Source organism: Salminus brasiliensis, chromosome 1, assembly GCF_030463535.1.
Source record: "Salminus brasiliensis chromosome 1, fSalBra1.hap2, whole genome shotgun sequence".
Classification (NCBI taxonomy): domain Eukaryota; kingdom Metazoa; phylum Chordata; class Actinopteri; order Characiformes; family Bryconidae; genus Salminus; species Salminus brasiliensis.
Genome location: NC_132878.1, coordinates 71,619,378 through 71,646,472, shown reverse-complemented (window position 1 = coordinate 71,646,472; position 27,095 = coordinate 71,619,378). Strand labels below are relative to the sequence as shown.

Sequence of the window (27,095 nt, the reverse complement as noted above, 5' to 3'; positions counted from 1 at the left end):
TGTGTAAAGGGGGATGTTTTTAGAAATATTTATTTTTCTCTCGTTTGAAATATCATATTCTCACAAAATCATAGTAAATTATTACAATATTACTATTAGTAGTACCAATAATAATTATAATAATAATAATAATAATAATACCTGGAATTTTTGTTTGTTTTTGTTCACTCGCCATTGGGGGACTTTTAACTTGTATAACCGGTGTTGCGCTTTATTGCAACCGACAACAACCCCACCTATAGTTCCTTTCAGCTCCAGGGCAGGTCCATAGAAAACAAAAAAAATAAAACATGGGCTAGATTAAAATCATTCCGGGCTTAAGCCTTTTACATACGACCCCGTGTGTATTTATCTGACTGTCTGTCTCTCTGTCCATTTGTCTGTGTGCATATCTCTCCGTCCGCTCGTTGGCTGTTGTTGCTCCCCTGCCTGTGTTTCGTCTGACCGGCCATGCCAGCGTTCCGTGTGTGTGCGTTCCCCGGATGCCGATCCAGCAGCAAAGTGAATAAAAACCTCACATTCTTCAAAGTATCGACGCACAAAAGCTGGGTGCGGTTTCTAGTGAGCCATGGACACAGCGGGAGAGTCTACAACACCACCTGCTTGTGCAGTCACCATTTCACTGAGGACAGCTTCAGTAATTTCTCGCAGAAAGCGAGCGGGTTCGCCAAAACTCTGAACCTGAAGGACGGAGCCGAACCCACAGTCCCTCTGCGGCACTCAGGAGAACAGCAGGGCCTCAACACACAACATGTAAGTGACCAAAGTTTCAAATCCATCCCTTATATTGATATACAGTGGGGTAGCAAGGTGGAGAGAGTGAGAGAGCGAGAGGGAGGGAGGGAGGGAGGGAGTGAGTGAGAGAGAGAGAGAGAGAGAGATGTCAATCAACCGCGCTGATTACAATACTAGGTCACGCCCCCACAGTGTTTGTAGGGCAGACAGTGCTGCAGTCAGCCTCCTTTTCCTAATGTGTTCATTATTTCCAAATGACTTAAACATGATATATGAACTATACAGTGTTATTAACTATAGTCTGCTATTATATTATAGATAAACTACAATTATTAAAACTGAAAAACCAAATGATGTCCATGAAATACTTTTTCCCCTTCCCTTGTTATAAACCTTTAAAGGGGACATGTTAGGTAAAGCTCAGTTGATGCACATACATGTGGATCTCGGGTGCCTACCAGCCCACAAATTCTCAAATAAGAAAGCTCCCATTTGGTTTGGTCTGGATTAGTAACAAACACATGACCCAACAAAGCCATTCAGATTTGGCCCTCCTTCTTACGTCACAAGGGGTCTTATTAGAATTGAACCCCACCCCTTATCCTATTGGCTCCATCCACTGACTTTGCTAAGGTGCACCGTTTTCTTTCTCGCAAGTGCTGGACCTGCTCGCGTTATGTCGAAGCTAAGAGCTAAACATGCAAACTGCTCTGTTGTTGGCTGCACAGACCAGCACAAAGCACTGCATCGCCCCCCAGCCTCAGACGACAGAAGAGCCCAGTGGATAAAGTTTATTTTTGATGGCACCGTCCCAGCTACAGTCTGCAAAAAACTGTACGTGTGTGCTAACCACTTTGTGTCTGACTGCTTTTGCAACCTGGGCCAGTACAACGCAGGACTGGCAACCAAACTTTACCTGAAAGAGGGAGCAATACCAACTGTCCGTGGCAAAACTGCAGACAAGGGAGATGTAAGTATCAAAGAAAAGAAAGAAAAGAAGTTACGCCAGCTATTTCTATTTCTTTGGCCGTTTAGCACTGGCTAACAGCTGAGGTCACATTTTCAGTGTAATTTTCTAAAAAGCAATGGGCGTCACTCACTGCAGGATCCACACTTATGTCAACACTATACCCCAGATCAGAATGTGTGTAAACACACAGGTTTGTGGTACTTCTGCATGGATCCACATTAAATCAGTGAGTGAGCAGATTATATTATGTAGTGGTAAATTATAGTGGCAGGGTTTGGCCACCCCTGATCAAAATTCCTGTTACTGTGAATAGTTACGTAAGTGGAAGATGGACTGATCTGCAAAAGTCATTTTAAAGTTGGAAAATGGAAGGAGGACCATGCAAAGGTTCGGGCAAACCAACTTTTGTTGAGCAGAGGAGGATGGGTTCCCCTTTTGAGTCTGGGTTCATCTCAAGGTTTCTTCCTCTCGATCTGAGGGAGTTTTTCCTTGCCACTGTCGCCACTGGCTTGCTCAAAAGAGGCTCGGACTGGGATCTCTGTAAGGGTGCTTTGTGACAACATTCCTTGTGAAAAGCTTAATATAAATACATTTGAATTGAGTTGAATTTCTTAATTAGCCTGAGCCAAGTGATGCAAAGACTCCTCAAACCTTGTCCCAACATTTAGCAGCCATGGGCTCCTCTAACTGGGTTGCCAAGTACCCTGAAAATGAAATCTGTCGATTTCCGGAAAGCAGGAGAAATCTTTCATTCGCTTAGATGTTCACAATAGCCGAAATGTTGACCAGGGGCGCCCAAACTTTTGCATGCCACCGTTTGCACTTAACAGGCCTAAACCGCTTTATTCAGTTCCCTGTCAGCCCCGGCAGTGGGGTGCTAGTTATTTCATTTTTACATTTACGTTCACATTCACAGCCTTTGGCTGACGCTCTTATCCAGAGTTACTTACGTTTGAATCATGTTACATGGACAGGTGATGGAGACCTCAGAGTTTTACCCAAGGACTCTTTTTAGTGAAGTGTGGTGTGCTTGATGAGCTGGGGGATCAAACTGTAGTCTGCCACGGGGAGGACAGTGTTGTTACCCGCTACACCATCCGCTTTCAGGAGAACAACAATGTACAAGCCAGCAACTCTGTGCAGTCCTTTGCATGAATGCATGAACAGATACCTCAAACCCACTAATGTAAATAACACCAGAATAATGGATCAGATTCAAGAGTTTGCCGATTTCCAGTGTCCAAAAGCAGAAGAGCTGCTGTAGAGCTGAATTCACTTAGGGAAAGTGAAGCAGCAGTTTTTCTAATATGAACAACCGCCACTTCAGGAGGACCTAGTTCATCAAACTGGGAATATTAGGATCTGCTCAGTCTCAGTATTCTGTTATTTACTCACTACATCACTGAAAGTGTTCCTATATTACTGTATATCAGTTATGTAACTCAGGATTGGTGCAAAATCCTGTTCCATCAGTGCAGCGCAAACAGTGTTATCCTCCTGGGTGTACGTAATAATAATGTTATTATGACGTAATGCTGATTTGGTCTGTTTTATTAGATCATCTTATTAACGTGAATAATGTGAGAGTAAAGTGAGAGAGAGCGGGTGTTGATGTCTCAAGATTCACAAGATGTATGTCAGGGGTTAGCCATGTTAGCATGTGCTAGGGAAAAATACTGTATGTCCACAGTAATTTGGCAAACGGACACACTTTGCAGTGTGTAGGTGTGGATGTTAGATCATTATTGTCATTATTATTGTCAATACGGTTATGATGCTTTTCCTATCTTCACTGTTATCTGGTTTGGTAATTTTTATCAATAATGTTTAAATAGTTCTGACCAGAGGAGGATGGGTCGGGTCCCCCTTGTGAGTCTTGGTTCCTCTCAAGGCTTCTTCCTTCAGCTCTGATGGAGTTTTTCTCTTGCCACTGTCGCCATTGGCTTGCTCACTGGGGGGTCTTTGATCCTTCAGGTCTTACGTCAATTCTTTTTTGTCTCTATCTTTTGCTAATTACTAATTATGTAAAGCTGCTTTGTGACGACAACAGTTGGAAAAGCACTATACAAATACATTTGACTTGACTTTCACGACTATCACTGACTTACAGAAAGCTCTAGATCATGGGTTTCACCAAGAGAAGACTAGTTTTGGACTATAAGCAACATCTGACTGTACCAACAGCGGGACACTCGTGGGGGTGGCAGATGGGTTGAGAAGTGGCTTATTATCGTTTAAAACAGCATTATGCCCAAATTGGTATGGGTTTCCCCCTACAGGTGTGGAGGGTAAATTACTTTTACTCAACTGCAGTAAATCCAAATAGTTTTTTTTGCGCTCCTCCTTATTGTACACATGTGTTTAAAAAGCTGAGGGATACAGAATCTTCATTGAAAGTAAAAAAAGAAGCATGACACTTACCAGGCACTGACAAGCTAGCTTAATATGATGTAATAAGAGTAGCAACAACAAAGATGCCATTCTTCCTATTGCAAGTCAGTATAGCATCAAAATCAGTCAGTGGAGCTTAAAATTGATCTTTATTTTAAGGTGAGATTGCAACGTCGTACTGCTTTAATGTAACTCTGAATTCTCAGATCCCCTGAAATGCGCTTTTCAGATCCGACCAGGAGACAACACAAATATTGAGGGTGGATTTATTCTTTAATTCAGATTCTCCGGATGAGCCTAAAAACATGCTACAGATCATAATGAGGTATATTTATGACAACCTATACAGAAGCCTTTGCACATGGGTATACCGTCAAGTCTCACTTAGCAGCTTTTGTCCATTTTGACTGACAAATACACTGCTCAGAAAAACTAAGGGAACACTTATCAGTCATACATTAGATTTCAATGAATGAAAGATTCAAGAAAACCTTTACTGATACAAGTCGCTGAGAACTAAAAGATGTAACAGCAGTCAGCCATCAACCCAAAAATGGATTCAAAATCTCACTGAAATATAAGCACAAAATTGAAATCACAGGCTTCTCCAATCTCTGTGAATTTCATCACAGCAACCGTTAATGTGACTTGGTAGTGTGTATGGCCGTCATTTGCCTGTATGCACTCCCGACAATGCCCAGGCATGATGAGACAGCAGATGGTGTCCTCAGGGATCTCCTTCCAAACCTGGATCAGGGCATCTGTGAGCTCCTGGACAGTCCATGGTGCTATTTGATGGTGTTGGATGCACAGTGCTCAGACGCTTCTCAATTGGATTCAGGTTTTGGGAATGTGAGTGCCTTTGTCATCCAGGAACTGCCTACATGGCCACATAAGGCCAGACCCCATGTATTGTCCTGCACCAGGAGGAACCCAGGGCACGCTGCACCAGTGTAAGGTCTGACAAGGGCTCTGAAGATTTCATCTCGGTACCTAACTGCAGTTAGAGTACTTTTGGCCATCAGGTGAAGGTGTGTGTGACCTTCCAAGGATATGCCTCCCCAGACAATCACTGACACACCGCCAAACCTGTCATGCTGGATGATGTTGCAGTCAGCATAATGTTCACCACGCCATCTCCAGCCTCTTTCACATCTGTCACATGTGCTCAATGTGAACCTGCTCTCATCTGTGAAGAGAATGGGGTGCCAATAGCAGACCTGCCAATTCTGGTGTTCTCTGGCAAATACCAATTAAGCTGCATGGTACAGGGCTGTGAGCAAAGGTCCCACTAGAGGACACTGGGCCCCTCGTGCCACCCTCAGGGAACCATGCACACCAGTAGCCCTCTAGAGATCATTTTGTAGGGCTCTGACAGTGCTCGCACAATGGTACAGATACCAGTACCACTTCTGGGTTGGTGCCCTTCTACGGCCCTGCCCAGCTCTCCTCGTAGAGCTGTCCATGTCCTGAAATCCATGCTCTTGAGACTCTGCAGCGAGGCACTTTCTTGCACTGGCATGTATAGGTGTGCCATCCTGGAGGAGCTGGAATGAGTGTATGCAGGTACCACCTGATGCTTGTAGTAATGACAAGAACTGGGACATGTACACCAAAGCTGGTGAAATTGATTCACAATAGTTTGTGCTTCCTAATGGGACAGCTTGACATCCCTAAGTTTAATTGACTGTTATATTATGATTAAACTGTTCCCTTAATATTTTAATTAGTGTAAATCACTGGCAGATGTCATTTACAATAGGTGTACATAGTACCAAAATGCACCAAGTGTATAAAACATTGTGCTATATACAACTGGTGCCAATAGTAACCTTGTCTAAGACAAGACACCATAACAACAAACAAACGGATGATAAAATCAGTTGGTCTGTGTAAGGAGCTGGAGAAGGAACCACAGTCTGTTCAGTGAGTGAGTGGAGTTTGTTACTGTGACGTAGAACAAGCTGCTTGTTAAGGATCTATAATTTGGTGGAAGGAAATGCTAACATTAAAGCATATGAAATGGTTCGATCATGATTCTTACTTTAATTTATGTTCCCAGCTGTTGTATAAAAGCAATAGAACATTTAAGGTTGTGTGTTACTGTGAAATAACAGCACAGCTGTGATGAAATACTGTACTCGCCTTCACCTCGAGTTTGCTTCATTATAAGCTTTTGGCTTGCTCAGCGGGGGTCTTAGGTTTTTATGTCTTGTTGATCTCTTGTCCTCTTACTGATTCTGAAAAGCTGCTTTGTGACCACACCAGTTGTGATGATAAATATTAATAAAATTGTATTTTATTTGTTTTCATGATAACATACTCCCTCTCATGCTGTTACTTTTGTATACAGTAGCATCATGCCATTTACACCGTACTGTATGTACACTTAAGTGTAAATACCATCTGCAGACACATTACATTGATTTTACATTGTGCTGCCAGCGGTCATTTTGAAATTGCTAATTTGATCAATTTCAAACGTGAGATTTTCTTGCTGTGCCATAGCCACATGATCTACCAGGCAGAGCTAGGCTGTGTGGTTAAATACATTTTCTACTTATATGGACACTGTATACTTGCTGTTGTGCAAAAACCTTGTTTCTCCAAAATGGCAAAAAACTTTAGTGGTGCATTTTTGGTGCATTTATATTGTTGCATTCATTATGGAACGCTGTGGAGAAAACTGTTTTGAATTTTGGGAAAAAAATCAGAACATGTAAGATACAAAGTTTTTGCACACCAACAACTATTATGTTCCTTCACAAGATATGAGCTTTAATTAGCTTGCCGTAGTGGTCTGGGCAATATCGCTGGAGATACACGTCCATTTTCCCTTGAATCTTCTTCTTGTCACCAAGACCTGAGAGGGTGCAGAGAAAATGAGAGGATAAATATAGGAAGACATTCATTTATCACAGCTGCCCAGCTTCTTACATACACTTCCATCCTCTTAATGAGCTTATAACAGTCCATGCAGTTACATTAGTTTACCAGATTAAAAAATTCTTGGTGGTTTAAAACTTTGGTATTAATTCAGCTTAGTTGAGTCATATTTAAAGGTTTTACACATCAGCACATTTTACACATTTTTAAATAAAAGCCTGTGAAACAGTAATTGTGCATTATCTCTGTAGAGGATGTGACTTATTACAACATCAGCTACACTTGGAGTTTCACCACCGCTATAAATGAAACAGACACTCTCTAATGGCTTTTATAAGTTACATTAAAACACCTCATAACTATTTCAACAATGTAAGAGACACTGCGGTTGAGACCTGTTCTAAAGACGTGTTGTTGGTGTATTAAACAAATTTTCTACAGGAAACAAACTTAACTATGGCATTTTCCTGCACATTTTACACACAATTTCTACAATTTCTACTTCTACATCTATTTGACTGAGGGTGTCCAAAGTTGCATAATTGCATAAGTTGATTCTGCTCTTAGAAAATCTTTTTTTGCCAGCTTTGCTTTATACTACGTGAATATTTCAGGATGAAACTGGCCAATAGAAACTTAAAGTAAACATAAAGTTTTGTAAATCCCTCACAAGAGTCCTCAGTTCTTCACACTCATAAAACAACGATGTAAGACGAATTCTGTGTAGAACTGTCCAGCATGTGTTTGGACCCGCCTGATCAAATTACAGGATTCTGTTGAAGTGTAAATAAGTTAAATCCTCTACAGAGACACACTTCTGCACATAATTTACAGAATAACAGAAAGTTGTACAAAGGCAACAGCACATTAAATACATTTTTTAATATTCATTAAATCAGTAAAAATGGTGCCCAAGTGTTTGCATAAGACCACATATCTGGACAGCTCAGGTTATGCGGTTATAAAACCTTCAAACACTTACCTAATTTCTCTGCTGTCTTTTGGATTCTCTGCTGTGTAGACTGCATGTCATCTCCTTCTGAGACTAAAACCTCTATTTCTCCAACGCAGTAACCAAAATCAGCCTGATCCAGATCCACTCGCACTCTCCCGACCCCTCCATCGTCCTCTAGCACGTACGAGCACCTCAGGGTTGTATATTCAGCAAAACACACCAGCTTCAGATCCTTTAGCCACCTTTCATCCTCGCCGTAGCCGTCTGTCCGCTCCTGTTCTGAGGAGTCTGAGGAGTCTTCAGTGGCTCTTGTAAAGGTTTCCAGAACTTCCTTTACTTCAGCCTGAATCTGAGGCAGATCTGTGACCTCTCTGTAATTGGTGCACAGTGCCTCAGTCTTCTCCACTTTCGTTCTTGAGACTGCCGGACATTTCAGCTCCCAAGATCCCTCCCGCTTCCGCAGCCAGAAATCCTTCATCGTTAAGGTGTATGCAGGCGAGTCGTAATATCGGTCTTTAAACTCGTACTGACCGATACACACAGCTGGAAAGAAAGAGTAGAACAGGGTAGTTTATGTTTCTCTTCCTGATTAAACAGTTAAGATGTAAATGAAGTCATTCAGAGTGGGTTTAGTGTGAACACACTGTAAAGAAATCTTTAGGGGGGACAATGTATGTAGAACAAAACATATGGACATTACAGTGGATTAGCACTGATTTTCAAAAAAAATTCACTCTTGCATCTGAAAGGCAGTAAAATAACCACCGACAAGCAAGTTTAGTACCTGAATGTTTGCATCATGTGATCATGCCTCATTCACAACGATTACATCCAAACAGTCGAACAGATGCTGGATCTTAGTTCAGCTTAAAGCAAAGCATAGTTCCATAATTCCAGTTTTTACTTTTTAATATTAAGCAGTGGGTCTATGACAGATCCACACATTTGGAGACTACATATGGAGCATAGCAGCAGCCAAAACTACCCTTAACAATGCAACGTGACACCTGCCTTAAAGACAGATGTGCATTAGCCTGGGACTCATTCCTATTCATATTGTCACTCAGATCAGTGCAAAATAGCAGGATGAGAACGTTTTTTAATGAAGCATCAGTAAACTGGTGGATGGATATATGCAGGCCAGTGTAGCAATAGTTGCAGTTGTCAACAGATTCAGATGGTCAGGTGGAAAAGGTATGGGTTAACGTACCGGGTTTGGAACATGTGTGCTTACCACAGGGTGAGACAGTGGAGAGATCTAACGTGGACACAACCTCAGAGGGTCTACCCAGGGCCTGTCAGTGGTCAGAGTAGAGGGGGCGGGGCAGGCTAATGCTACGCTACACATCAATTATTCAGCAAGTCAGTAACCTCAAAACCGAGCACACATACACACACACACACACACCTCCGATAGTCTTCAGTTTGTCCTGGACATCTGACTCGCACACAAATTTCCTCTCCACCTCCACCGACATTCTGCACAGAACAGAAGAGGATTCTCATTATAGCTAAAAACACTGAAATGTGTCCGGATTCAATCATCATCTCCCACCTGCTGCTGCTGTAGTCTCCTCTTCGTCCTCCAGACAGAGTTAAACTTTTTAACTACACACTACAACCAACCTGCAAACACTGCGGAGTGTTTATCTACACTTAATCTTCACTGAGCTGGTGAGCTGGTGAGCTGGTGAACACACGTGTGTGTGTGTGTGTGTGTGTGTGTGTATAATACTAACCGGCGCAGCTCATTCTGCACAGGCATCTTCTCGGACACCCGTGGTTTCTTCTTTCAGCACGTCATTGTGCGTAGCTTCTGCGCAGGCGGTTCTGTTTATTCATGTATTTAAATCGTTTCCCCCTTATTTATTAACAACCATTTTATTTACTTTGGATATATTTAAATGCTGTACTTGTGTATTTTTTATTTTAGAAACACAGACAGTATACTATAATATATATTAGTTAAAATACGCGCATGATTGCAGTATTTAATATTTATTAAATATATTAGATAATTATGTAGAATATATTAAAGATAATTATTGTGCTACAAATACATAGGTACATTGCACATACGACTGTCTAATTTATATATATATATATATATATATATATATATATATATATATATATAATTTCTTTATCCCTTTTAATTTGTGTTTTGTAAATATGGAAACTTTTGAAAGGTTTTAGAGTTGTAAGTAAAATACTACGTTACTGTTTTTATGGTCGTATTCAGTAATATTTATGCATGTAAAATATTTTCCATTTTTATGTCCAACTTCAGAAAATGTGGCAGCATTTTTTTATCAGACGTTTAAAACCATGGCATGGTTCTTTCAAAATATACAAAACGTAGAAAAAATTGTATGTTTTTTTTGTTGTTTTTTTATTTTACAATTTTATATAATTCAGATAATGAGGTGTGTATTATTTATTAAGGTTGTCATCAGTTGAATAGGGCAGGAGTTGGTGTGTATAGGATATAGGATGGCAGCAGAAGAGTGTGTGCAGTAGTCGGTCGGTCAGGTAAGGGCGTTACTGCAGCGTTATTACCGCGGGCTGCGCTCAGAAATGAGGGATTATGACCCTCGCCTGCTGGAGGGGGGACATGTCCATGTCCAGGGCTGGGGGCTGTGTTTAACGAGCGCTCTCTTGGTGAATGTGAGCGGTCAGCTTTGGGGGGAGCTGTTGTGTGTTTACTAGCGAGCAAAGTGAGCGAGGTGGGGGGAGAGATAGAGAGAGAGCGCGCGAGCGAGCGAGAGAGAGAGAGTGTGTGTGTGTGTGGGAGAGTGAGTGAGTGAGTGAGTGAGGGGAGAGAGAGAGAGAGAGAGAGAGAGGGAGAGAGAAAACTTTTCAGTTTTAAAGAGGGAGAGGCAGCGTGGTGCTCTGAGTCTCACTATGCAGGTAAACGCATTGGCTAATTGCTCTGCTCTTAATTAATTAATCCGTGTTGTGCGGGAGGCTGATCCGGCCGCTGCTGGAGACGAAACGCTGTCGTGAAACGGGGCGACAGGTTTATTTAGCTGCTGTTGAGTCGTTGCGCTGTGCATTGACTTGGATTTCGGATCAAAAAAATCCCAAACTTTTCCACCCCTCGCCCCTCCAGCTGCGCGTTAATTCTCTCCTTAATTACCGCGATTACGTAAAAAACACACACCTTCAGCATGAACTGTGCCATTCCGCATCGAGTGACTTCAGCTATGTATCGATGTGGGCGATTATGGTCTCGATAGGCGAATGAGGGAAGGTGGGAAACGTGTTTTCCTTCCTCGCATCTGTTAAAGAAATGCATTAATTAAATAGCCCAGCCTGTGTAGGCCGCAGTCATCCGTGCTGGAGCAGACAGCGGGCGCTCCGTGACTGCAGGCCCGACCAGGGGACGCAATCGGCGGCAGGGGGGGACTAATCAAGACCGCGGCTTTTGGAGGAGACGGGGTAGATTTCTATTTGCGACATTCAATTAGTGTTGTTTCCACTCCACTTTGTTTCTTGTCTGAAATGTTGAAGAAGCAGGTCGCTCGGGTGAACGCCGCGTCCGGTCCTGCCCACATTTCCAGCTTTATGTGAAGTTAAATGAGGTTTACGACGCGTAATTAGTCAGCTAGCCAATTTGTTTAGTTTGACGCTAGAAACTAAATAAACGTCCCGAGCGGCCGTTAAAAGCACGCGGATTCGGCCCGCGCGGCTCCGGCTGAGGTTGGGATCGGTTGAAATGCTAAATCGGAGGAGAATAGTTTGTTATTAAAGGTCATATTTCGGATTTGTCGAGCTAATTGGACTGTTAGCCAGCTGCTAACAGGACAGGCTAGCTAACCCTGCTAATTGATTCAACACCAATCTTGCTAATGAGCCTGAGCGTTAATTAACACAACTCTCCGGAGTTATAGCGGCCACCGCCTGTTGGATAAACACGAATCATGTCACCCGTGTCGTGTGGGGGGCTTTTGAGGGTCTGCTGGACTTTGACGACTAGTTGGAAGTACTTTTATTTGGGAGTCCGGTAGCAGCGAAGCTAATTGGCGTGGAGGCGCAGCTTTAGCAGAGAGGCGCTGCAAATGGGGACTGCTGGCATTTGCTGCTCCCAGACCGTCTGAATTATTTCACATGAACTCGTAAACTGTTCGCGCAGTGTTTCTGCTGAAGCAGTGCTGTTTTCTCGTATTTATCGTTAACCTTTTCTTGGTAATAATGTAGTCGCCGAGTGTGTGGTTTGATTTATTTATTTATTTTAAAGCGACATTATACTGCAGGGCTTTATAATGTAGATCAGGACGTGCAGCCCTGATTAGTGTTCTCATTAAAATGCCTTATAGTCGAGTGGTGGCGTGATTTTATTTTTATTTTATTTTTATTTTTTGGACATCTCGTACACTTTTTATTTATTTATTTATTTTTTTGGGTGGTCATAAAATCAGTGGCCAGGGTCCCAGTGTGTTGGTTGAGCTGCTTGCACGGGTTTGATTGCTGTTAGCCACATGCTGTAGTGTTTTGGCTCACAGGTGTAGGTGAGTGCTGATGTGGTGCTCTGGCCTAAACTGGTCACTATATGATCACATTGGTTGTCCATTTTTGACCCCACATAGGTAGCTAGGTAGTAAAGGACAGGGCTGGGTGATATGCAGTCATATGTGTGGTCATTTATCAAGACACAGTCTTCTGAGAGTGCAGTGGGTATGGTCAGTACCTCTACATGACGCGCTGTCAACAGTGTACATTTTATATTTATATATTTTATATATACATACATACATGCATACATGTACACACACACGCATACATGCCCCGTTCCAGTCTGGCTCCACAGGCTGTGTAAGTAGCCTAATAAAATAAAATGAGGCAGTTGTCTCTACTGATGATGATCCATTGAAGTCTGGATGTGAGACCTTTTTATTATTAACAACAATAATAATAATTTTGATTGGCTTTTTGTTCATAGAAAAACAGTGTTTGTTTACTTTTTTTTTTTTGTCTTTGGTTTGGAATATCTGCAATAGTCACTGCGTTTATTAATGACATTTTCCCCCATTACTTTACTTCTGATCTAGTATTTTTAGTCTTAGTTTTGTAGTCTTTAGATCTGCAGTTTCAGAGAGTGAGGCCAGATCAGAATTCATGTGAATATCAGCACAAGGCGTTCTTTTTAATTTAAGCAAAAGAGTGGAATAATGTAAGCTGGCTCTTTTTGGTTAATAAATGTCAGACGTGTCCATCAGGAAAAAGCAAAAATGACATGGGCCCTTTTAAAGTAACTGTAGCAGTCACACTAAAAGTAACCTCTAGAAGTTGCACTTTTATCTATTCTTTCACTGTAGCGGCCAAAATAGCCTTCGCTCTGTTTCAGAAAGAGGATGTGTGTGTGCACACAGCTCTGTGGCTAATTGTATTTGCTTGTGTTTACTGGGGATTAAAGGGATTTTAAAAGGGACACTTTTTGCTGATGGTTGCTGCAGTGCAGGTACAAAAATGCACACAATAATTTAGCTACTCAGTTAATGATGATAAACTGCAGTGCAGTAATGTTGTTCAGGAGCTTTGATGCTGTGTTGTATCATATTTACAGAATTGAGGACGGTATGCATTTTAAATATTCACTCTTCGGTGTTGCGGCGTCGACTACTAGGGTTGTTACTCTCGTTTGTATTAGTAATATAGCCGTTGGTTTAGGTGGTACATAAACACCTATGTCATGCAAAACTGAATTGTCCTGGCTTATTAAATAAAAGAGCATCATGTAGTATGTGAATGTGCAGTTTGTGTATGCACACCTGCCTATTGACCGCACAGCACCTGACCCCACCTATTCAGTTATAAGAAGTATTTCAGAGTTGACTGCTTTTTAAATGAGGCAGCCAATCAGAACATGGGTCACTTACATAAATCCTAAAGGCAAAGTAACACCAAAACAACATTTGGTCACAGATAAACATAGTGTAGATAGATTTTTAGACCCTTAGAAACACCATAAGTAGACCTCAGGGAAGCCCAAATGTAGGACACAGAAATACTTTGCTAAAAATACTTTTAAAAAATAAAATAGAAAAAAAACAAAAACATATAAATATATATATAGTGACATTAAAAACTACTATTCAGATACTCTCCAGTGCTGAATACAATGATTTTTGTATTCCATCTGCTGAACTTCATCAAATTAAACCAGTGTAATTACACTGTAATGAAACGTACAATTGATCTGTGTTGTTTAAGCACTAACAATATCCTTGATATGCTTAGAAAAGCATATTGTCCATCACGATAACAAAATCTGTCACAATACTATAAAACATCCCATTGGCCAGCTCTATATATAAATGTGTAGGTCAATCATTTCTAACTGTGAACAAAACTAAATCACTGCTGATTTGCTCTGAAGCTAAAATTTGACCATTTTCTTGTTTATTCGGCCTTAGTTACATATATGTCCTGTTTTTGTTGTTGTTGTTTTGTTTTTTTTTTTGTTTTTTTTTGTTTTTTTGATCAACTTCTGATCACAAGTGTATACTTAAGTATCATTAAAACGATGCTGTTGTGCAGCACATAATAGTCCCCAAAACGTGCGAAAGTGTCTGTTCCCTTTATTTTACATTGACATTACATGTAAATCACGTGTAGACTCTCTAGTGCTTCTGCATGGTAAATAAAATGGCTATATTTGTGTTGTAGTCATGGGGACAACAGCTTCCTATCACCGCCACTGTAAAGAAATGTGAGTCAGTAAGTTTCTCTCCAATGAACCAGTTTCACCTCAAACCCCACTCTGGGTGTATTCACGTCAGCCACTATGGGAATTTTACTTAAAGCAATACTATGGCTTTACAAATGTGTTCTTGGATGCAGGTGACTATTTACATATATACTTTGCCTCAGGGCCGTCATTGTAATCGTCACTAGTTAATATTACCTGAGTGAGTGATGGTTCGGTATGTTTGTAGGGGTTGTGTAAAAGCTGCATAAAGCAATAAAGCTCGTTTTCCATTAATGGGAAGTTGTCTTTACTGGAGTGGGAATTAATTGTGAACAGATAGAGGTTCTTGCAGAAAAGAACTATGTTGAAAACATTACGTCTGCAAAACTGGTTCTATGCTTCTGGAAGTTTTGCATAAGAGATGAAACTTGGTGCTTTACATCTCTCTGGGAGTCTGTAAGGATTACAGTTGGCTGTATTTTGGGATTGGACAAAAGACTCTTCTATTTGTAGAGGGAACTGTTTAGATTTTCACCACTGTATACTTGAGCTGGACGGTATGACTGTTTTATCTTATTTTGATAAATTTGTTATCGTGATACGCAATAAGCATATCAAGGATCCTGTTAGTGCTTACAGAAAACTGATTAACTTAACAGATTAACAGGTTTTATTAGAAACTGTGTAACTAGACTGGTTTGATTAGATGAAGTTCAGCAGATGTGGAATAAAAACCCAATGTATTCAGTTTGGGAGAGTATCTAAATAGTAGTTTGTAAGAATCTGATGCTACTGATGTATTTAGACTGTGATTACATGTATTTGTGAAAAATATATTGTGGTATTTTTACCATATCGCCCAGCCGTACTGTAAAGGTTGTCAAGTGCATTGAGGCAGAGGAACAGGACCTGATTGGGTTGATATCTGCTACCTTCTAGTGCCAGAGTGCTTTAATGAAATGTCAGAATAGATTCTGTCTAGATTTGCTGATTTTGAAACACTGCATTTCATCCTACTGCATCAATTTAATATCTAAAAAATACCATTCGTTATGCTGTTTACTATAATAATAATAATAATAATAAAAATATCTAATACAATATTTATATTATATAAATAATTCTTTAAAGATCTGTATGACCGGTCAGATATATGAATACACACGCACATCGGGCAGAACGTTATTCACCTGGCCTGTTTAAGGTGGATTGTAAATAACAATACAGTTTCCTATACAGTGTCCTTTCAGAAATTGGCTGTGAAGGACCTGCATAGACCTCTAGAAGCAATTCTTGTCTATATTAAAAAAGTGATTTTAGTTTACAAACCGTGAAACATGCTGATTCCAAGCCACCTGTGCAAGACAAGCTAACATTCCACCATGTCTGGGTCACTGCGGTGATAAGAATGACCCACCACCTTTATAGTACCTGCTCTGTGGTGGTCCTGTGGGGTCCATTGAAGAACCGAGTAAAAGGAGGCTAATGCAGTGTGCAGAGAAACAGATAGACCACAGTCTGTATTTATAGAACTACAAAGTGCTTCTGTATGGGGAGCGAAGCTGAGACATATTGATATTGGAGAACGCATTTCATAGAAAGAGATTATTAAACATGATGATTTACATTTAGAGGAAAATACAAAGATGTAAAAAAAGGGAAAATAGAAATGAAAACTTTGTTATTGTGCAGTAAGCTCATTTTGTTTTTTGTTCAGCATTTTTTCAAACTGCTTATTTGATTAATCTGAACTGGTTACTTGCTCGCTAATAATAAGGTAGTATCATCTTGTAGTGTGATTAAATGCATTCTGTATGCAGACAGTATTATTAGGTTGATTCTGTAAACACTGTTCCCTGTAGTATGTGTAATGGTGTCCTTGTAATTTCAGGAGGAGCCAGGAGAGACCATGCGCAGTGACAATGATGGGGGGTCATTGTGGCTGTGCCCTTTGTGTCAGGAAGGTGAAGGAGGCCGTGATGCTTTGGCTTCGCACCTGACTGAGAAACACAGCGTGCTTCCCTCTTGCCTTCATAAGCTATTGGACACTGTAAGTATTTTATTAGTTATTTTTATAATACTGCTCATTATTATAGCGATGTCCTGATTTGATCCAGCAGGTGTGATCAAGCTAGATTTTAATAGGTATCAGCGATGTGTCCTTTTTTCTTTTTCTTTACTCCACTGTTGTAAAGGTTGATGTTGCAGACATTATACTATAGTCAACCAGTCAAACATGATCATAATTAATGTTATTTTATTTTTATAAAATGTAGATCAAAAAACAAATAGTCAGTCTAGCATGTAAAGCACAGAGGTGTGAGGTACAGTGGGCCAAAAAGTATTTAGTCAGCCACTGATTGTGCAAGTTCTCCTACTTAGAAAGATGAGAGTGGTTTCACCATTGGTACACTTCAACTATGAGAGACAACATAAGGGGGAAAAAAAAAAATCCAGGAAATGACATCTTTAAAGAATTTATTTGTAAATTATGGTGGAAAACATGGTGGAAAGTATTTGATCAATAACAAAAGTAAAAGAAGCATGGGGGTGGAAACATCATCATCAAAAGGGACAGGACGACTGATCCGTGTTAAGGGAAGAATGAACGGGGCCATGTATCGTGAGATTTAAAGCCAAAACCTCCTTCTCTCAGTGAAAGCATTGAAGATGGAATGTCGCTGGATCTTCCAGCATGACAATGATCCCAAACACACCATTCAGGCAACGGAGGAGTGGCTCTGTAAAAAGCAGTTCAAGGTCCTGGAGTGGCCTAGCCAGTCTCCAGACCTCAACCCCATAGAAAATTTGTGGAGGGAGTTGAAAGTCCGTGTTGCCCAGCGACAGCCCCAAAACATCACTGCTCTAGAAAAGATCTGCATGGAGAAATGGGCCAGAATACAAGCAACAGTGTGTGCAAACCTGGTGAAGACTTACAGGAAACATTTGACCTCTGTCATTGCCAACAAAGGTTATGTTAAAAAGTATTGAGTTAACCTTTTGTTATTGACCAAATACTTATTTTCCACCATAATTTACAAATAAATTCTTTAAAAATCCTACAGTGTGATTTCCTGGATTTTTCTTTCTCATTTTGTCTCTCATAGTTGAAGTGTACCTAGGATGAAAATTACAGACCCACTAAATTGGTCAGATTGTAATTGGGGACATTCCTCACTACTGAGTTTTTCTTTTTGAGATTCATAGCAATTTATTACAACATTTATTATAACTCCTCTCCCCTTTTCGTCTGAAAATAAGGTGGTTCCTGTTCATCGTTCCAGTGATAAAGATGGAGAACCCAGCACTCAGACTGATACCAGTGAGTTTGTCACATCTGTCTATCACAAGCATTCTGTCTAACATCATCACAGAGATGTGCACACAGCCAGGGGACAGAAAGCACCAGAAAACAGCACTGTTCCCGCTAGACAGCAGAAATGCAGTAAACTGCACAAACCGCAGAGAAGACAGATGGAATTTTTGTAATATTCCGAGGGGATCACACCCCGTTGCCAAAACAAATCATAGAAGATGGAATATTCAATCAAACCGATCCAACTTTTCTAAATTTCTCATATTTTATTATTGAATCATCAGAACTTCATAAACGGTTGAGAAATCTACGTTGGTTACAGCAGTTGACTAACATTACAATCTAGTGACCAGTTTCAAATAGTTTGCAAAGCTCTTTCGCCCCCTGGCTGCACACACACTCAGTAATGCTTGTAAACAGGAAACAATTTTAGAAATATTATTACTCATCTTTACTTCTGTTCATACTCTCCCTCTCGCACTCAAAAGATGGCATATCACAGCAGAAGTGTTTAGAAAACACCAGATCCCCTTTAATGGCTTCCCAAAACGAAGATGAACCTATGGATGCAAGTGACAAAGATGGTACTTCCCAGGAAAGAGAAGCAGATGATGAAAGAGAAGGGGTCCAAAATGAGGAGGGTGACTCGGGTGGCTTGGAATCAGATCAAGAGAACATTACCCAAGCTGTAAAAACATCAGAGGCCTCTGTCAACAATGATAAGTCTGCTGATAAAGGCGGCGTTGCCACAGAAGGTGACATTAACCGTCCATTCAAGTGTCATGCATGCCTGGAGTTCTTTCCCACTAGATCGGCACTGAGCGTACACTATAATTCAAACACCCATATCCAAAGGATGAGAACTGGAGGAGGAAGCGACGCAGACTGCCCAACCCCTTTCATTTCTCGCCCTTACGTCTCTAACAAACCGTATCAGTGTGCCGTGTGTCGCGTCTCTTACAATCATGCCATCACTTTAGAGAGTCATTTGAAGTCTGTGCTACACCAGAGTCGTACCAGGAATGCTGGAAATGCCGCTGCCAGTTCCACAGCAAATCCAGGAAGTGGAAGCACGGTGGCAGCCTCCAACTTGTCGGCCACCTCTGTGGCTAATGCCACGCAGGTAGCTTACGCCACAACCAGTAATTGTGTCACGCAAGCAAGCTTGACTGCATCGACAGCGATGACCAAAGATGGAGAACAGGTTCAGCCTCAGCTAGCTCCCTCGTTGCTTTCTTCTCCGGTAGCCTCAGCACAAGCAGTGTCTGCTTTTCTTACTCTCTTAACCTCCAGCCCAAACTCTCTCCCACACTCCATGCTCCCCTCTCTCATTGCTGCCGGGGCAGGTGCCACCCCAGGCACAACACCTCAGCTAATACCACAGCCTCAGATGCTTATACCCCTCATCCTGAACGGACTCCAAACCCAAAGTCCAAATCCAGAGTCCCCGAAACCGCTTTTGCAGCAGCCTGTGCCACTACTTGGTCTCAGTGCAGCACAACAGGCTCTCTTGGCCCAAGGTCTCAGTGGTTTACAAAGTCAGTGGTCTGCTTATGGAACTTCCAGTGTGACTCCAGAAGAGAATGGTAATGCGGTCGAGAGGGGGGTAGAAGCAAACCTGAAAAAGGACATTAAACAAGAGCCTAGTGATCAAGAAGTGCCACAGAAGACTGAAGAGGTGTGCACAGATGAGGTTTTAGCAAAAAATGCTACTGGCAAGGTGGAGCCTAAACTAGAGTGTGAGTACAAAGTTGAGGATAGCATGGCGTGTGGTGACAAGGAGCCGGAGAATGATGAAATGGACACAGATGGCACAGCTAAAGAGGAGAGTGGGGAGGATAATGCAAAAAGAGTTCTAAATACAGATGCAAATAAAGCCTCAGCAGCCCACATCCTCAGTAGCCCGTCGTCGTGTCTTAGTGAATCTAGTCAGTGTACCACACACAACCAAGAACATGCTGCCGACAGTCCGGAGTTAAAAGCTAGTTCTGCAAAATGCAGCCCTTCAAACACTAACCATGCCTTATCTTCCTCAGGCCATACGAGTGCTAAGGCTCGTCCATGCTTGTCCTCAGGGCCTCCAGCACTAACTGAGTTTCAGTCTCAGGTTCTGTGGGCCTTTCTTGAGTCAAGAAATGAGTCTGATGCAGCTAGTCCACCAAGAGAAGACTGCGAAGCCCTTGGCAGGGAAGTAGGGCTAACCGAGGAGGAAGTGCGGAAATGGCTGCTGGATGCCCGTCATGCCAAAGAGTGTAGGCAGACTGCAGAAGTGATGGATGAAGACGAGAGGGAAGACAGCATTGAAGATGAAGAAGGTGCTCTAATGATAGATGAAAGCGAATATGCACAGAGCCCATCAGTCACAAGCAGTCATGCCATGGATCTGTCCAACAGTGCAGAAAGACGCAGGGAAAAGGCAGACAGGGAAAGCCAAGGGGATTCCTGTCTGACCTCAGACTCAGAAGGTGAAGAGTTCTACACGTCTGTTATCGTGACTGATGAGGAAAGTCAGAGTAGCTCGTTGAGAGAAGAGCCAGGTAGCCCAGTTAAACAAGCTTTGCAGGTAGAGACTTCAGGTGAAAAGGCAAGCGGTGGAGGAAAGGTCCTCCGCTCCACTACAGTCTTTCTCTCGGATGCAGAGGATGATGAAGATGATGATCAGGCTGCAAAGAGCAGGAAAAGAAAAAGGGAGATTGATAAGGAGGAGTTAGAGTGCAAAAAAGAGAGGCAGGATGCTGACCTTGATCTTCAATTAGAAGCCCAAGCTGACCCGCCTACTCCCTTATCAGTTACAGTTGACCATCAAAGTCTTCCAACAGGAATTTTGCAGCCCTTGCCCCTTTCCCTTTCTCTGGCTCAGTTTTCCACTCAGTTATTTAGTCCCTATGTTCTCTCAGTTCCTTCGTCTGTTGTTGGGGTTGGTGTTTCTGATGGAGACAGAGGCAAAGTAGCAACCTTTACGAATCCTACAACTGTTGCTCGAAGTCAGGCTCAGTTCTCTGCCATTGGTTCTCTTGCGCAGTCCACCAGATTCTTGTCTAACGGCAATGACTGCGAATCTGCCTTAGACCTCAGTATTGGGAAAAACCACAGTTCAACAGCATCAACATTCTCAAGTAGTAAGCCCTCTATACAAAAGACTAGTTTGCTTGACGGCCTTGGACTAAGACCAGCAACAGTTGGCGTCCCTGCAGACGGCAGTCTTATTGTTGTTCAGGTGAAGCCTGATTCTGCCATAACAATCCCAAATTCCAGCAACAGTACACTTATTAACTGCAATAACTTGGCTAAAACTAGCACTGTGTTCATGAGGGCAGCCGAAAAAGTAAGTACCTCCTTAACAGAGAAGGACAAAGAGAGCGACAAGATGAGGGAACAGAAGCGGCCGAATACTCGGCGGTTTCGGGACATGAGAAGGTCCAGGACTATCATTCAAGCTGACCAGTTGGATGTGCTTTATGGGTGTTATTTTAAAGACCCGAACCCAGGAAAGCATGAATTTGAGCAGATATCCGAGTGGGTGCATCTGCCAAAGAAGGTGGTTCAGATTTGGTTTCAGAACATGAGGGCTAGGGAGCGCAAGGGGGAGGTCCGCTTCATCAGTGACGGCACCTTGGCAGCTGTTGGTAAACCACTCATAAAGTTCACTTGGCCGCTTACTAAGCCCATCTTTTCAAGCACCCCCAAATCTAACCCAAACCCAACCAGTCCTGGCTGGGTTCCCTCTAAACCACAAACAGGAATTGTTCTTCCAAAGGTGGAAAAGATTAAAGAGGAGAAAGAACCACAGAAAATCTCCATCCAATTGAGCAAGCCAAAGGAAGTGGCATCTTCTACTGTTGCCAGCAGTACAACAGCAACACTCAAGCCCAAAGCCGAAGCAGTAAGTGCTGTTACAATGGTTAAAATCGCCCCCAAGGCTGTGGCCCCATCGGTTTCGGTTGGTATCTTAAGTACTGGTTCTTCTATTGCTCGAATCCCCCCAAAGATCCAAGCGAAAGCAGATCGAGCTGAGGAAAAGGATGGCCAGGAAAAAGAAAAAGCTGTACCTGGGGCAACTCTCAGCACGGTGCCAAAAGTGTCCACTACACAAATTAACAAAACTTCCACTGCAACATCTCAGAAACACAATGGGCTGAATTACTGGTCTCAGAAGGGTCATTTCAAGATTAATACCCTGTCACGGGAGCAGCTGGGCCTGAGTACCCCACGGCCTACGCTGACTACAGCTGTTGTAACACCTTCTGTGACCGTTAATACACCACCATCCACTCAAAGCCAAAAGGAAGCAAGTTACACGCAGCAGCACTCCACCCCGAGAAGACCGAGAACGCACCTGAACTGTCTGCAGTTGTCAATCCTGCAGTCATGCTATGAGACCTGTGCGCACCCTAATGCATTAGAGTGTGAGGCAGTGGGAACGGAGCTTGGCCTGCCTCTTAAAGTGGTGCAGATTTGGTTCCAAAACACACGTGCCAAGGAGAAACGCTGGAGACTGCAGCAAGAAAAGATGGTAAGATCTCTACACTGCAAATTGCCTGGAAGTTCACTTAATGGTCACAGCTCTTAACTGGACTTGTTTTCCAGAAAGTGGATACATGTGTGTAGGAACATCAAATAATGCTTAGCAAGTTTTATAGTTTTATGCACACTTGACCAAGTCATGATATTCTTGGTCGACTGATAGTCTGTAGATTTAACTGTGTTTAATGTGTTAACGTTTGTACATTTGAATTTGAACCAAACCAAAATAATTTTGCAAATTTTGGGCCACTTTGGTAGTGAGTCTCTGTGCAGGTTTGTGCATCGTTCTGTTTCCCTAAACTGGTCTTTTAGCCTTAAATTTAGTCTGAAAATAGTTTGGTTGACCATGAACCTCTGTACCTAAAGCAACATTAATGTAAACATTCACTTAATCCAAAGAAATCGTAGCCTTAGAGAGAACTGGGAGACCTCAGTTAAGCTGAATTGCTAACAGGGCTAACCAGTACATTTCATGCTGTTGGACTTGTCTGCTAAAAGAGGTGTCAATGTGTTTATCACAGAAATATGGTTTCCGGGAGCAAGCTAATAAAAGCTAGAGTTAGCTTTGCACTGTCTCTGTCTTTTCATTCAAATCGTAATGAACATGTTCTTGGCAACATTTCCCCACATTGCAGCGATACTACTAATTATTTTAGAACCCTGACCCCTTTACCGGTAACCAAGTACTCTAGTACCCGTGCACATCCCTAGTCACGGTGTCTGTGTTCTGATGTTGAAGTTGCTGAAATTAACACACTAATATTCTTCTCCTTTCCATTGTACAGTCTCCTAATTCCACCGACCCTTCCAAGAAGGTGGACATAAGCTCGGGCAGTTACCTGCAGTACAACGCACTCCGAGCTAACCGTCCGATCCTGCCCAAACCAGTACAACTGACAGTTCTGGAACCCTCTCCGCCGGCCACTGTGGGCCAGCCTGCGGGCCGCGAGACACTAAGAGGAAAATGTGAAGTGTGCGACGTGGAATTCGAGTCGAGAGCTGCGGCACGCGACCATGTCTTCTCTCCTCGGCACTTGGCCACACTGAGAACCACTAACTTTGGTCAGCCGGCAACACTAGTCAACAACAGTTCCTCCGCCGGATCTACTGGCGTCGCTAGCCAGTCTTCTTCCACATCACCAGCTAGCAGCACCAGCTAAGAAACGGACTTGACACTGGTGCACTTGATGGACCCACTTCTGCTCTTAAGCTTTTAACAGAGAAAGGGTGCTTGTCTTCGCAAGCTAACATTTTTTTTGAGTCTGCATTGGGCCCAAAGAACTTTTCTGCTGCCTGCCTGGATTGTCAGCAGGATGATGTTCTTTGGTTCTAAGCAAGAACTTCTTTCAGTGACTTATTGCCACCACATGAATTCACTAAAAAAAAAAATAATCCAATGAAATGGTAATACTGGACATGCAAATTTGCAAATGCTTATGTGGTAATGGTCCTTTTTATGTCTTTCACGGCTTTTTGTCAGAGTTTTAAAATACCTGTTTTCTGTTGTGCTCGTTTATTATCCTCTCGTGCTTAATCAATCAAACTCCTTGATCTGATTTGGGAGATTTTTTAATTTTTTTTTTTTTACCCTTCGGCTCGGCAAAAGTGACGAGGATCGACAGCGGTACCACTTTTGTTTAAAGACGAAGGTCATCTTCAGTCTGATTCCGGTCATTTTTTTTTGGTATATTTTATCGCGTTCTTATTCAAGGGGTAAAGTAAACCGTTGGCCATAAGTGGTAGTTTTACAGCTCTTGAATTGAGTCGGATCATGGATACGACTTTAATATAAATAGCTCATAGTTCAGGGATGGGCTGTAAACAAGAGCGTACACAACAAACTGAAAAGAAATCTCATACGGTTTTAATGGATTAGAATCCAGACATGCTATTAAAACAAACAAACAAACAAAAAAAAAAACTAAGGAGGCTGTTGATGAGGCAGTGGCTCCTCCATTTATCTAAATGGATCCATCATGACAATCCTATGTTTCGAGCTCTGCTTGCTAAAGCTAAAGATGTCAAACGGCCATCATACAGCACTTTGTTCCTTTTAAGGTCTGAAACATTTTAAGGTTTTCACGTTGCTCTGAATAAACGTTTATTTTATAGTGGTGTCTTACTGTATGTCAGATTATGCTGAAGTGTTACCAGCTTTTGCTGTGTTTTTTTTTCTTTCTTTTCTTTTAAATTAAATTACCTGAGCTGCACGTGAAATGAAAACAGACAACAATGAATCAGACCTAGCCGCTGTGCAAAAAGCCAAAGTCAATTCTATGATATACTTTTAGCGCGATTTTAAATGGTTTTGATACGGGACATCGAAAATGATACGATAAACTTCTCACTCAGATCACTTTCCCTTCCTCCCCCCACTTTCAAGTTGTCATCACCCTAGCGTGTCAGAATTACTGCTTATTTACAGTGTAAACCTTTTATCTGTGTGAATATGGGAGAGTACAGTCATTTGTGGACCCCTTATACCCACCCCCCTGTTTTCATTGTTGTGTTGAAGCATTTTCCATGGGTGCAAATCAAGTCCTTGACTGGGTAGTGGTCATACGGTCATTTTATTTTTATCCTAATGCCTCTCCACCTTCCTCCTTATGGACAGTTTTGAGGTACTCTCTGGTGGCTCCGGTCACTGTGATAAACGGAATCGACAGGAGCGCGTATGAAGATGCGATCGGAAGGACGTGAAATACTAAAGAGAATTAATTTCTGGTTTTAAGTTGTATATTATAATGATTATTATTATAATGATGTTACTATTAATAGTTTAACACAATGCAAAACTAAAAAAAGTAACTTTTTTAAAGGAACTATATTAAGAAAATGGTATTCCAAAGTTATTCTTTCCTCTTGCTTTCTGTCACTAAAGAAAACCAAAAAGCATTTTGAGGTTAAAGGAGCAGGGGAGAGGTTTGTAATGCAACATGTATAAGGACACTTTGAGGCCACTTCCAGGACTTTTTACACGCTGAGCTGCAAGCCGGGCGCATTTCGACCCACGTGAGGCGGAGCGCTCGAATGTGCAGTTGTGTTTTTAACGCACCTCCATAATTCTTTCGTATAATAATAACACTCAGTGTGGAGCTGTAGCTCTGGACGCAGTGCATGAATGGGATCACATGGTGTTGCACTGTTCAAAGTGGATAGGTGATATAGAAGCCTGCTTTTTCTTCTTTTTGTTTTCATTAACACTTATCACTTGTTAACTACTACTTGCTATTGTTTTCATTACTATCACTGTTTTGATTATTATTGTTGATTCATAACGGTTTTTAATAGCATCTCAGCATCTTCACTGAGATGGTCTCGGTATACTGAGCAATGATGGTGACAGTGTTGTTATGAAATACTAGTTTATTGTTTAAGCTTGTTTTTTTTCCTCCCCTTACTTGTACCTTCATTTTGTGTTGGATCTCCATTTTTTTCTTATACAGAAAAATAAACAGAACTTCATTTAGTGACGTCAAGGTTGTAAACCTCAATTTACAATCTATGTTTTGGTTTTGGTTACTCCACTTCACGGTTTCCAGTAAGGTATTGCTTGTATGACTGAATATTGGATATTGTCAAGCTTCTCGTTTACTACCATTTAACATTCTGTCATTTCTAATCTGGTATACTCCATCAAATATGGATAAAACCTCAGAATCTGGCTTTACTGGCCAAGTATGTTTGTGCCTGCAATGAATTTGTTTAGGTTTGCACAGAAGCTGATACACGAAACATTTCACAGTAAGAACAACACACTTGCACCCATTACTGTAAACACAATGCATACAAAGGTGCTTAAAGTGATGAGTGCAGAAGCCACCAGAGTAAGATAAATAAGATGCGACAGAAGAAGCATGAAAGCTCAGGTTCAGTGATGTGATTGTTCAATGTGATGCCCAAAGGAGGATGCTATTGTGCATTCTGGTTGTTTCCACCCTCATGTGACTAAAGTGCCTGTCTGAACAGGTGATGGCCAGGGTGCGATGGATCATCTGGGATTTATTTTACACAATAAGCCATTTGTATGCCTAATTTGAGAGAGGTCAACAAGCTGCTGGTAAAGAGCCAGTGACAAAATCTGATTTCCCTTGTTTTTTCCCTTGTTTTTTCCCTTGAAGTACGCTTCATGTAGCTCTGAATGAACTGTCTTTTGTGAAATCACAAAACCCAACACAACATTAATGGGCGTTTATCCACCCATTTATGCTGAAGTTATAGAAAGTGTTGCTTGCTTTTTAACAGAGGCACAAGTACAGGGCAGCCAATCAGAACAATAGTTATTTACATAGAACAGTCTGTTAAATTAAACATACATACATTTTAAAAAGAGAATGAATTATAAAAATGTGCTTCATAAGTCCACACAAGAGGCATGAGCGACCTCGAATGCTCCAAAACCAATTCGTTCCCATTCATTTTTTGTCCAGCTGGGGTGCCTCCTAAATGCAATTAAAACATAAACATCAAGAAATCAATGAAGTATTTTTAGGTTTTGCTTTAAAATTCACTCTGGTGTTCAGAACTGGCCCATTTGTAAAATAATTTAAAAAAGCAATAAAAAAAAGTAGTTATTTAAATCCTGTGGCAAATACATAGTAATTAGTATATAAATGCTCAGCTGTGG

General features: G+C 41.6%; 2 protein-coding genes across 5 annotated transcripts; one reads left to right on the top strand and one right to left on the bottom strand.

The window, feature by feature from the left end:
* The first annotated feature begins 427 nt into the window (after window positions 1-427).
* Window positions 428-25,969, top strand: zfhx2 (zinc finger homeobox 2). Of its 2 annotated transcripts, none has more exons than XM_072688526.1 (5): window positions 428-753; window positions 16,520-16,678; window positions 17,890-17,950; window positions 18,433-22,457; window positions 23,254-25,969. In XM_072688526.1, the coding sequence occupies exons 1-5, from the start codon at window positions 451-453 to the stop codon at window positions 23,626-23,628; spliced, it is 4,923 nt and encodes a 1,640-aa protein (XP_072544627.1). In that variant the 5' UTR covers window positions 428-450; the 3' UTR covers window positions 23,629-25,969. The 2 variants fall into 2 exon arrangements, with proteins under 2 accessions (XP_072544627.1, XP_072544635.1); XM_072688534.1 differs by lacking the exon at window positions 428-753 and adding an exon at window positions 10,738-10,847.
* Window positions 4,363-9,626, bottom strand: thtpa (thiamine triphosphatase). Of its 3 annotated transcripts, none has more exons than XM_072657319.1 (4): window positions 9,564-9,626; window positions 9,346-9,416; window positions 7,965-8,480; window positions 4,363-6,959 (listed from the first exon to the last, which is right to left on the bottom strand). In XM_072657319.1, the coding sequence occupies exons 2-4, from the start codon at window positions 9,413-9,415 to the stop codon at window positions 6,859-6,861; spliced, it is 687 nt and encodes a 228-aa protein (XP_072513420.1). In that variant the 5' UTR covers window position 9,416; window positions 9,564-9,626; the 3' UTR covers window positions 4,363-6,858. The 3 variants fall into 3 exon arrangements, with proteins under 3 accessions (XP_072513420.1, XP_072513402.1, XP_072513412.1); XM_072657301.1 differs by having other exon boundaries at window positions 9,493-9,625; XM_072657311.1 differs by having other exon boundaries at window positions 9,346-9,625.
* Window positions 25,970-27,095: the final 1,126 nt, after the last annotated feature.

What these genes read in the sequence shown, in the direction of transcription:
- zfhx2 (XM_072688526.1), top strand. Translation starts at nt 451, where the DNA reads ATGCCAGCGTTCCGTGTGTGTGCGTTCCCCGGATGCCGATCCAGCAGC. An exon ending in CAGCACTCAGACTGATACCA is followed by an intron (nt 17,951 to 18,432) that starts GTGAGTTTGTCA and finishes CGCACTCAAAAG; the next exon opens with ATGGCATATCACAGCAGAAG. An exon ending in GACTGCAGCAAGAAAAGATG is followed by an intron (nt 22,458 to 23,253) that starts GTAAGATCTCTA and finishes TCCATTGTACAG; the next exon opens with TCTCCTAATTCCACCGACCC.
- thtpa (XM_072657319.1), bottom strand. Translation starts at nt 9,415, where the DNA reads ATGTCGGTGGAGGTGGAGAGGAAATTTGTGTGCGAGTCAGATGTCCAG. An exon ending in CAAACTGAAGACTATCGGAG is followed by an intron (nt 8,481 to 9,345) that starts GTGTGTGTGTGT and finishes CTTTCTTTCCAG; the next exon opens with CTGTGTGTATCGGTCAGTAC. An exon ending in AAAGACAGCAGAGAAATTAG is followed by an intron (nt 6,960 to 7,964) that starts GTAAGTGTTTGA and finishes GCACCCTCTCAG; the next exon opens with GTCTTGGTGACAAGAAGAAG.